This window comes from Emydura macquarii, unplaced genomic scaffold, assembly GCF_026122565.2.
Source record: "Emydura macquarii macquarii isolate MOO-44397 ecotype Brisbane River unplaced genomic scaffold, CSIRO-AGI_Emac_v2 contig_2205, whole genome shotgun sequence".
NCBI lineage: Eukaryota > Metazoa > Chordata > Testudines > Chelidae > Emydura > Emydura macquarii.
In genome coordinates, this window is record NW_027132342.1 from 23644331 (window position 1) to 23656628 (window position 12298).

A 12298-nucleotide genomic window follows, 5' to 3' on the forward strand; every position below is an offset into this window, starting at 1 on the left:
TCATGGTTGTTAGGTGCACAGTAACAGTGTTCCTGCTTTCTAAGTAGAGTCAGGTAAGTCAGCTCGTATACAACTGCTGCCTTCCGAATTTACCCTCCAAGTGATGCCCTGACAGAACTCACCCAGCAAATTTCAAAAGTCAATAGAAAATAAAACAGCCTTCCTGATGTCATTGATTCTTCAAACTCTATCACATCCCACATCGTCTCCTTTGCCATAACATCCTACACCTTCTCTGTTTCAAAATGCTCAGGTCTGCCTAACAGATATATTTTAGGGCTCTGTTTTTCAAAGGAGATAAGTAGTTTTTATTTAACAGGCTATTACATTCCTTTAGCTCTGCTAAGTATTTTGCAATAGTGGTGAGCAATGTGCTTGGAGGAGTAGTTCTCCAACTTTTTCAGACAATTGACTAGTGAGAGAAGAGGGCTTCTTGCATTCAATCTCCTCTCCCAACTCTCTAGATCTCCCACTGTTTGTTTCTCAGATTTTGTTTCATTTTATGGACCATCAAGGAGGGTTTTATGGACTATAGTTTGAGAACCATGGTCTATGACAAGTTTTACCAAATGGGAGGAAACTGATCAACTTTCCTGCAATTTATGATATCTTGATATATATGGTATTTCTTCCAATAGCCCTGCTGCATGCAAAATCAAACTGACTTTAAAAGTTTTTATGTACCGTTATTATGCTGATATAATTATTTCAGTTAGGGGTGTGATATTGGTTTGTTTTTTAACTGAAATAGTTATACAGGTATAACCCTAGTGTAGCCACAGTTATACTGATATAAAGGCACCAGGAATAATAAGGCACATCTTTACACCACTATAACTGCATCCATACTAAGGGAATTGTACTGCTTTTACTTTATCAGTATAATGAAAGCAGTACAACTTTTTTGTGTGAAGAAACCCTCAGTCCTTTCTCTTGGCCTGTGTAGATACAGGTTTACAAGGGCAAATACATTCATAGTGATTGCTAAAAAAAGTGTGTTTTGTACTAAATAATACCGAAAACTATTGTTGTTAAAAGAGAAGAGACATGGGATATTTTGGAGACAATAAAATGTATTTGATTTCCTATTCTTTTTTTACAATGGTTGCTGTTATTTTGAAACTCTTCTTGCAAATTGTAAGAAATAAAAACTAAATCTGGAACTGTTCTTTAGCTGTTGTCAGGAAAAAGGAATCCTAGTATAGATATAAACTGGCTGTAGAAAGAATAATTATTGATGATACAATATTTCATTCAATGATAATTGCACATGAATTTTACCACCAAAAGTTTACGCAGCTATTTTAGTTTATACCAGATTGTATAGTTTATAGCTATTTCTTCTCAACAGTAAACTTATAGTCACCATCATGTTAACAGGTAAAAATGACTAGTAGTACCTTAACAATCCTCTTTCTACTAGCTCTTATTTTCAGCACTCCTAAGGTGCTTGTGTTTATTTTCCAACTAAACCCAGCAAATTAGTCAAATTTATCAAGAGAAAAAGAAAGTGCAACTTTTTAAAAGATTAACAGTAAACCAGTGCATAACTGCTATAATAGGAAATATCAAGCTTCTGTTTCCATACATATTTAAGAACCAAAGAGCATACCAAAGATATTCCTGTGTTAAAATCAGTATGGTTTTTTAAAGGTATTTGATGAAAATTTAAACAGAAAAAACACTTGCTATTTTGCAGAGAATCTTTGTCAGCAAGAAACATCCACTGAAAACAAGCTTCCCAAAGGACATCCTGCTGAACAATTTGCTGGTCTGCTTCATGGATCTTCACCTGCATGTGACCCACCTGAAAATCCACTTCAACTATATAGTAAAGCAAACCATTGCAGCGATCCACAGGAAAGCAGTTTAAACAAGAACACAGTACAACAGAGACAGCTACAGCAGAAGAACAACCCTGATGCTCCAGCTAAGAAAAAAAAACCACCAATTGTAAACAGAACCATATTTCATACTAAAATTAATCCATTAGAAAATCATACATTGGTTGGCACAAGAACAAGAATAGGCGAGCAATGGGTTATTACTACTGGGGGATTTGTGGAGCGAGCATGCACACTTGGGAGGATACGATCTTTGCCAAAGACACTGCTTGAAATGCATTTATCCAAAAATGTTTCGAAGTCTGACTCTAATCTCATCTCCTATCCACCTAATGGGAAAAAAGCAAGAAGCAACTGGAGTGAACCCACACCAAGCCAACAAAATTCTAAAGGAAATTCTGAAAGAACACCATCCTTCACTTCAGAATGGGAAGAAGTAAGTCTTTGGTCACTTTACACACAAACAAATGCTATACAATTGTGAAGAAACTATTCTCTTTACAAAGTCACAGGGGGAAGAAATTACAAAGTGAATATGCCCAATTGCAAATCCTCAGGCAAGGTATATCATGGGGTAATGCATAGTGTCTTGACAGCTAAGACAAAACGGAATGCACTTTTGCTCACAATGCCAGACACTTAGTAGAGTCTATTGTTTCCATAGGGATTGAAGTCAACCAGAAGTAATCATGTAGCTTTCTGTGATCAGAAGACAGCTCATATTATATCCTACTAAACCACTTCACTACAGGAGATTATACCTGATAAAATATCTTCATATTGCTGCTACTGCTCATTATTTCCATGCTTGGTGATTATTTCAAGTAGCCTCTTTAGGACACCATTTAATGCCCACAAGGGACAACAGAAAATGGCAGATATGAAAAATCTGTAGCTCCTTTTTTTTTAGGTGGAACAAAAACTGTTGAGTTTCCATAAGCCCTTGATCTATAACATCCTCTGACTGGCAATAGCTCTTGTACACAGCACTTCGTATGTTCCTGATCCTTGCAGGAATGTGTGGGTGTTTGAAGGGAATCTGTGTCTGGGGCTATTTTGATCTGGGATGTGAGCAACTGTTAATGTTGCTTTCGTGCTGCGCTTGAAGGATATTTTTCTGTAGTTTCAAAATTTGATTTAAAATTTTCAGTATTATTATAGCACCTTTATTCTAATTGAGTTTTTTCCTTTCTGCTGTGCTAAATTGTTAAGCATGTAAATTGTCCCCAGTAGACACAGAAGTTCCCATCATATTGAGGTGAATTAGGTGGGAGGGGGAAAGAGTTTGAAATTTTGAAACTGTTGTATAGCTGCAGTCATCTTTCTTTAAAGGTAAGCTACAAAAGAGGAGTATCTCTCCCCAAACACACAAACCCCCATTTTATGACATATAAAGAAATCATGAAAGGTGTGGAGAGCTTTTTGGTTTTAGTTTTTGGGTTGGTTTGGTTTATTTTTTAAAGCTTGTTCTTCAAAATTAGAAATTCATGTCCTGTCTTTCCTGGAAGATTCTCTAATGCCTAATAAAGTGATATCACAAGAGATGAGAGGGAGAAAACTAAGCAGTTGAGAGGGGAAGGCCTTTTAGACTCTGTTTCAAAATTATTTTTAAAAAAATGTTACCACCTATTTGACATCAATGACTGACTAACATTATAGAGAGAGAACATTTTAGTTAAAGCTATGCCACCACCTCTTTTCAATTAAGATGTAAAAGCTAACAGTGCATACCCTCAGAAACCTCTATTATCTCCTTTAGCAAGGAGGACGATAACCAGGGACAATAAAAACTGATATTCTAAAGTCTTGTCTAACATTCAGGATTTGTTTGTTTTATGCACCTGGGTTTGAAACTGAGCTAAGCCATTTTCTGGTGCAGGTCATTTTTTACACCAGTGCACTGCAATCATCTACCCTCCCAGTTTGCACACTAATGCTAATACGTGAGCTTCCTCAGATTAGCTACACGAGTGCATAACCCTCCAGTGGAGACAAGCTCCAGGGTACTAAAAAAAATTAAAAAGCCATAAAAAATTGAAAGAACCCTAAAACTTTCAGACCCCCCTCTTGTCACAGAAAAAAACTCAATTTTTAAAAATGTTATTGCAGATCACTTTTACAACTGATTTAATAGGGCACTAACAAGGTGGTTTGAATTATGAAGGCTGTATCTTCTAAATGAAGATGCTTAAAGTCACATTACAGTCTCAATCACTGGTATACATATTAGGGAAATCATGAAGTTACTGAGATCAAAATTTGACCCTTTAAAAATAAAGAAAATGTAATTACCAAAAATTGTGTAGTGGTCCTAAAATTGCAGATTCTGGGATTTTTATATCATATCTTTGATTTTTCTCCTGTCATTGGTCATTCTCACATAGGAAAAAGTAGAACTCCCCTTTCCTAACATTAAAAAAAGAACAAACAAACAAATCCTTGTTCTGTTTCCAAATACTTTTATTTATTGTCATCATGTTTTCTCACTTATTGTACCATGCCAGCCCTTGCATCCACTTTTTTGTTTTATGGTCATTCTTGTGGGGAGGGGAGAGGGGTGAGGCAGGAAATTGCATTAAGTGCAGTAGCTCTAATATTAAAAAGGGTGAAAGGGATGACCTGGGTAATTGTAGACCTGTCAGTCTGACATCAACCCTGGGAAAGATAACGGAGCAGCTGAAACAGGATTGAATTAATAAAGAATTCAAGGACGTAATATAGTTAATGCCAACCAACATGTGTTTATGAAAAATAGATGCTGTCAAACTAACATGATATCTATTTTTTAAGGAGATTACAAGTGTGATTGGTAATGTTGATATAATATACTTATTCTTCTGTAAGGGGTTTGACTTGGTGCTACACGACATTACAACCATATAAAATTAACATGGAACACACTAAATGGATTAAAAGTTGGCTAACTGATAGGTCTCAAAATGTCATTGAGTGGGTTTGTTTCTAGTGAAGATTGGTTCTTGGCTCTATGCCATTTAACATTTTTATCAATGACGTGAAAGAAAATATAAAATTATCACTGATAAAGTTTGCAGATGACACAAAAATTGGGGGTGGTAAAAAATAAAGACAGGTCACTAATGCGTAGTGATCTGGATTGCTTGGTAAATTGGATGCAAGCAAACAAGGAGTGTTTTAATACCTCTAAATGTATACATGTAGGAACAAAGAATGTAGCCCATTCTTATAGGATGAGGAATTCTATCCTGGGAAGCAGCATCTTTAAAAGAAGATTTTGAGGTTGTGGTTGATAATCAGCTGAACATGAACTCCCAGTGCAATGCTGTGGCCAAAAGAGCTAATCTGATCATTGGATGCATAAATAGGGGAATCTCACATAGGAGCAGAGAGGTTATTTTACTGTTGTGTTTAGCACTGGTGTGACTGCTGCTGGAATACTGTGTCCAGTTCTGATGCCCACAATTCAGTAAGGATTTTGATAAATTGGAGAGGGTTCAGAAAAGAGTCATGAGAATCGTTAAAGGATTAAAGAGCGTGCCTTATAGTAATAGACACAAGGAGCTCAGTCTATTTAGTTTAACAAAGAGAAGATTATTACAGACTATAGGTACTATCACTGGGAACAAATATTTAATAATGGGCTCTTCAGTCTAACAGAGAGGTATGAAATGATCTAATGGCTGGAAGCTGAAGCTACACAAATTGAACTGAAAATAAGGCATAATTTTCATAATAGTGAGATTAATTAATCAGTGGAACAGTTTACCAAGAATTATGGTGGATTCTACATTACTGGCAATTTTTAAATCAAAATTGGATTTTTTTCCTAAATGCTATGTTCCACGAATTATTTTGGGGCAGTTCTCTGGCTAGCTTATGTTACACAGGAGGTCAGACCAGATGACAGTGGTCCCTCTGTCCTTGGAATCTATGCACCTAGTGAAAACTTACAAATTAACAAATGTGCAAATGCATCTTGAGAGGAATGCAATATGGCTTCACAATCTTTATCACTCCATTGTAGGCACAATTATATTTTCCATCTATTCAGTAGGCTTGGGGGGGGGGGGGGTGTAAAACAAAAAAATAGGGGATTTAGAAAATTACCCTACAATTTTAAATAAACAAGTGAAGTAGTACTTTATAACCCAAACCAATATCTCTATCCAGATATTGCAATTTCCTGCAATATATCTGGGAGATCTTACTGTATTAAGTTTATGTATCACTGTGGGCCAGGGATTTTTTTATTCCTTTTATATGTTTTTTCTATAATACTTTTTACTTTAAGAATAAATGTGCTTCTTTATACAGGGCCATGTGTTGACTTATAACTCCTGGCAATTAGTATTCATTAGCCTCCAGAGAGAAATCAAAGCATAGATTCTGGTCTGTTTAGGCATTCTGACTTGCTAAGAATATCACAATGTAGTTAGGGAACTGTGCAGTCTGGAAAAATCCCAGTCAGGTGGGAGAGAGAGAGGCAGGTCTCTATCCAAAAGAGGTGACAGCTGAGGAACCAGGAGCCTAGAGTGGGTGACCTTGGCGAACAATTAACATTGCTGTTTATGTAGTCCACTAATGGCTTACAAATATCATCAAACAAATCAGTGCCTTATTGCAGCCTATAAATTAAGTTCCCATGTCAGAGACAAATGGGACTATTGTGTTCATCTAGCTTGACCTCCTGTATAACACAGGCCATAAAACTTCCCTGAATTAATTCCTTAATAAATTAGAACGTATTTTTTAGCAAAACATCCAACCTTGACTTCAAAATTGCTAATGATGGAGAATCCATCTTAGAAAGTTTGATCCAAATGGTTAATTACTCTCACTGCCCAAAATTTGCACCTTATTTCCAGTGTGAATTTGTCTAGCTTCAACTTCCAGCCATCGGATCTTATAATACCTTTGTCTGGTACACTGACAAGTCTATTATCAAAGTTTTGTTCTCCATATAGGTACTTATAAACTGTGATCAATTCACCCTTTAACCTTCTATTTGTTAAGCTAAATAGATTTGTCACCATTTTATATATCTTAACTTTTTCTTCCTTATTACACACATCTAAAGTATGATAAAGTAGTTGAAAATGTACTGATACGGTTATATGTGAATTGGAGTTTGTGAATAGGAAAAGAACTAGGAAAAATAAAAATTAAACTGTGAAGAAGTTGGCCTTTACATTTTTCTTTGTGATCTTCTTGATTGTATTATTGTTTTTATAACAATGCCCTAGTTTCTGTGCTTGAAAAATTATTATAAATATAATAGATGAGTTTAATGGATATTTTTCCTGCTTTTTCTCTTTCAGATTGATAAAATAATGAGTTCCATAGATGCTGGAATTAGCACTGGGCTAGAAGAGATGAATGATGATTCTGCAAGTAAGAAAGAAAACCTTAATTTTCTTTTCTAAATATTACTTGATTAGTTGGCTTTTAGGATACATAGCAAAATTGGTGATAGAATTCTGCTAAGAAACTCAATATGTTGAAATCATCTCATATTTATTTTAATACCAGTGGACAGAATTAGTTTCATTCACTTTTATAGATGCAGTATGCCAGCTATTCCACAATCATTACTATAAATGGCATATTGAAATCATTAATGTTGTTTTGTTACCTTAGCAGAGAAAAAGTTCTGCAAATATTTCTGTAACAAAACGTTGTCTTCAATAGGGAAAAATTTTAAAACTCATTCAGATGAGTCTTTGCTAGCAATGTTGGGATTCCTAGTGTAGGCAGCCTACCAGCTGCTGACACTGTTTTAAGCACTATGTTGTCTTTGCTTGGAGCAATTCCTTGACACTGCTGAAAATAGTGCTGACAGTCAGAGACGGGCAGTAGCAATGGTAGAAAATTTTTCAATCTATACCTAGTATAGGCAAACCTGAGGTGTCTAAGTCATAGCTAGCATATTGGCATGTCAGAATAAATCTATTTTGCTGTGCTGAGAGATCAGATTTTAGAAATTATTTTACCATTTCAACTCCCAATGCAGGTGAAAGAAAGAGTTGAATGGTGAGTAACTTGCTCTTTGAGAAAGGGTATCATGTCACACCACTATTGGAAAATCCCTGCTAGTTCTTCCATGGAGTAACACATGCCTGTATTGGGCAGGGATTATGCATTTTATCATTTAGGTAGTATAAAACAGAGTATTCCGTTAGCTAGCTTTTTCACAGAGCAATACTGGTGTCTGTCCTAGAGAAGACTATGCATCTTATCGATTAGGCAGAAATAATTGCTAGTCAGTAAAAAGGAAATCTGGAAAAATTGGGGGAAATAACAGACTTGAATGCAAATATGGTTATAAAAAAGTACAAGACACATGCAGATTTGTTTGTGGAAGAGAATGAGCAGAATGGTGGAAAAACTCAAGAGAGTGAAATTAAGAGAGACTGAAAAATAGCAGCCATGTTGTGCTGACTTTCTGGAATTTGTAATGCTCTTTAGTAGAGTTATGGGAAGAGGCTCTCTAGACAGGTAATCCTTCCTTAAGCCATGGTAAGACCTGTCCAGCCAGGATAGGGTGACCAGATAGCAAGTGTGAAAAATCAGGACTGGGGTGGAGGTAATAGGCTCCTATATAAGATGAAGCCCCGAATATCAGGACTGTCCCTATAAAATTGGGATATCTGGCCATCCTAATCCAGGATGACAATGATTGTTATTATTTTGAACTATGGTAGCACTCTGAGACCTCAAACAAAATCAGAGCCTCAATATGAAGACACACAAGAAAAAGGTGTGGGCTAGGGAAACGGGACAACAAATAAACACTAACAGGCACACACAGTTACCTAGCTTAGTTACATGCAGATAGGCCCCCATTACTTCTTGTGTTCAGACATTCATTTTCCCTGTGATTTTTTTAAAACTGTATCAGGTAAGCATCCCAACAATTCTAGACATCTGCACATGTGCTTTCTGCCTTATCTGTAGCCACTATGTTCCATACTCTTTTTCCTGACACTCACATGTGACATTTGGTTCTCCAGTCCTTTCCATTGGCCAGAAATTTACTGTGTTCTTCATTCTTCTGTTCCAAAAGAGCCTCTGTGGTTCTCAACTTCCTTCTCTTGAGTTTGCAGCTGGCTGACAACCCAGCTTTTCCTCTACCACCTTTTCTTTATAAGTGTATGTTCAGTTGAGTTCCATTATATAATTCCACCATCAGTGAAGAATCAGAAGTATACAAATGAACAAAGCAAGACCATATTTTTCTAATCTAATCATATTTAATGCAAACAAAGCTCTTTTTAAAGGAGTGCCAGTTTATTTTAGAGCTGGCTGCATTCCTTTATATCATCTCTAGCTCCAGCCAACTGCAATCTAGCTAGTGAATGAGAGGAAACCCAATGCAATATCAGAAACATTATATTGTATAGTAAAAGTCCCTCAAATATATGTCAAACAATACTTAAATTCTAAGGGATAAATTTAGTTCCATCATGAGTGCATTGTATTCCGTGATAGATGACATCAAAGAATGTTCTGTTTTGTGAGAATTTAGACTCTCAGACGTTAAAGACAGAAGGAACCATCATGGTCATTTAGAATGACCACCTACATATTACAGGCCACCCACCCATTCCTGTAATAGACCCATAATCTCTAACTGAGTTACTGAAGTCATGAACTAATGACTTAAAGACTTCAAGTTACAGAGAATCCACCATGTACTCTAGTCTAAACCTTCAAGTGACCCGTGCCCCATGCTGCAGAGGAATGCAAAAAAAACCCAAAAACAAAACAAAAAACCAGGGTTTCTGCCACTCTGACAAGGGGGAAAAATCCTTCCCAACCCTAAATATGGTTGGTCAGTTGGACCCTGAGCATTTCAGCAAGACCCAACAGCCACCCACTTGGGAAAGAATTCTTTGTAGTAACTTAGACCCTTCCCCATCTAGTGTTCCATCACCAGGCCTTAGGGATATTTGCTGCTAGCAGTCACAGATTGGCTACATGCCACTGTAGGCAGTCTCATACCATCCCCTCCATAAACTTATCAAACTCACTCTTGAAAACCGTTAGGTTTTTTGACCCCACTCCTCCTCTTGGAAGGCTGTTCCAGAACTTCACTCCTCTGATACTTAGAAATCTTAATCTAATTAAACATGCTGATGGCCGGTTTATATCCATTTGTTCTTGTGTCAACATTGGTACTTAACTTAAATAACTCCTCTCCCTGCCTGGTATTTATCCCTCTGGTATATTTATAGAAAGTAATCATCTCTCCCCTCAATCTTCTTTTGGTTAGGCTAAACAAGTCCAGCTTTTTAATTCTCCTTTCATAAGGTAGGTTTTCCATTCCTCGGACAATGCTAGAAGCCCTTTTCTACACCTGTTCCAGTTTGAATTCATCTTTCATTTTATACTCAGTTTGAAAAAGACTACAGCTAGATAAGTTATGCTTTTTAAAACACATACACAGAAAGAACATTGCTTGATTTACCTGAATCCTAAAGGGCTGTAATAATAGCGCCTTTTCCAAGAAATATCAGTGTACAAGACAGAAATTACTCTTAAATCAAACAGCTGGCTTTTACTGTCATGCTTTAAAAAAGGCATGAGGGGAGCATGCCATCTAAAAAATGAATAGAGGGGGAAAATCTAGTTTAGCAGGGAGAAACTCATCACAGAGTCATCCTGTATATCCATAAAGCATATAAAGAAGTACAAGATCTCACTGTGGTATTAAATAAACAATTCTTACTACATACTCTAACATTTCCAAGACATATATAATGCATATGCTTGATCTAATTAAATATTTTTAAACTATTATATCTGAATGAGATTGGGTTAAATTATTTGAATGCTAGCAGTATCTTCAATTTTGGACTGTCTCTTTGCTCTGTGTTGTATAGCACTGATCACAACAAAGTCCTGGTCCATGCCTAGGGCTTCTAGGCACTACAGTAATATGAATAATAAATCATTAGAACTGGGTGAAAATTTTTGGACAGTTTATTCACCAAACAATGCAGTTTCAGGCTGACTGAAAATATTTGCAAATTCATGTCGAGTTTGCCGGATATTCCAGCTGAACTGAAAAAGTCAAAACTTTTCAGTAATGTCAAAATTAAATGTTTTGTTTTGACTCAAAAAAATTAATTTAGATTTTAAGGTGTTTTGACGAGCAAAGTAAAGGATTTACAGAACAGGCAGCTGCTCCCTTCTACTGCCTCCCTTCTACATTTTTGACCCATGGATAGTGTGGGAATGACTCTACAGCTTGGTAGTTAGGGCACTCACCCAAATTCAAGTCATGCACAAAGGTAGAAGAAAGCCATCTTTGTCTTTTCTCTCTCCCTGCCACATCCTGCACAGCACTCAGCTCAACCATTCATGAGGCTCAAACATATATTTATACAGAAAAAATAATGTAATAAGTGAGAATTATTATTTTATATAATCTCATATATTAAATACTTAATCAGTTTTCTAAATGTCATAGATATAGCAAATCTTCTGTTAGTTTTATTTAAATGTCTTTGTAAGAGAGTTACAGAGCTATAGACTGAAAATGGTGAATTACTATTAGAGTTCACTGTATAAACTGGAAAGATTTCTGTGAATGTTGAGCTCATTTGTTTGAAACTGCATAAATTATTTAGATAATTTTTCAGGAAATGTCAGTTTTCTAATTTAATTTAGCAATCAATAAAAATTCAAATAATACACATTCTGAAACATAATATGAAATGTCACACTTCATTTTTATTTCTGTTCATTTATTACTATGCAGTGGTATTTTCAATACATGTTAGTGGAGACAGCTATTATTATTATTATTATTATTATTATTAAATGAAACTTACACACACGTATACTTGGTTTAACAAGTATGAAAGGGCTTCTGAATTGCGTAGTATCTCACTTTCATTGAATGATATTTTTATGTATGAAATATATGTCTTGCGTTAATAATAGAATGGCTAAATATAAATGTGGACTGTGCTGACTATTATGATAACGTGAGTTAACTGTAACCAATCTAGAGGTGGAGTTTAATCAATTAAACAGCTGTCTTTTTTTTTGGCAGACAAGATACCTAAATTTGTTTAGTGTAATATACATTCTGCAAAGTCTTTAGAAAAGCAAATAAACTGAAATATTAACTATCTGCATTTCCATGTAATAATAATAATAATAATAAAGTTCAAATTTACATTTTCTTTTGCGTAATTATAAACACATATTTCTACATAATTTTTTCTTTCAAGAAATGCAGAGTAGTATTTCCATATTAATGAGAGATTCCTGGTTCCTCAGAAGCAGTCTGGAGATCTGGGGCTCAGAGTTTGTTTATTTCTGAAAGTTACTTAAAAGGGAATAACTAAAAGAATTAGCCACTTTGGGGAGAAATGGCTCTTGAACACAGGGAATAGGAAGTACCTCATATTTGAAATAAGAATGCTTCAGGGGACTAGTATTTAAATGAATGATGAGTTAGGCTA

The 12298-nt window shown here is 35.7% G+C and overlaps 1 protein-coding gene across 3 annotated transcripts in view; it reads left to right on the forward strand.

Annotated features, from left to right (window-relative positions):
- ANKS1B (ankyrin repeat and sterile alpha motif domain containing 1B) overlaps positions 1-12298 on the forward strand; it is a 736922-nt gene that overhangs the window by 409003 nt on the left and 315621 nt on the right. Inside the window, exons 15-16 of one of the 3 annotated variants that reach the window (XM_067559741.1) lie at positions 1695-2280; positions 7142-7214. In XM_067559741.1, coding sequence (XP_067415842.1) covers positions 1695-2280; positions 7142-7214 — 659 coding nt within the window. The remainder of the gene's footprint in view (positions 1-1694; positions 2281-7141; positions 7215-12298) is intronic. The other 2 variants (XM_067559742.1, XM_067559740.1) reach the window with 2 other exon arrangements.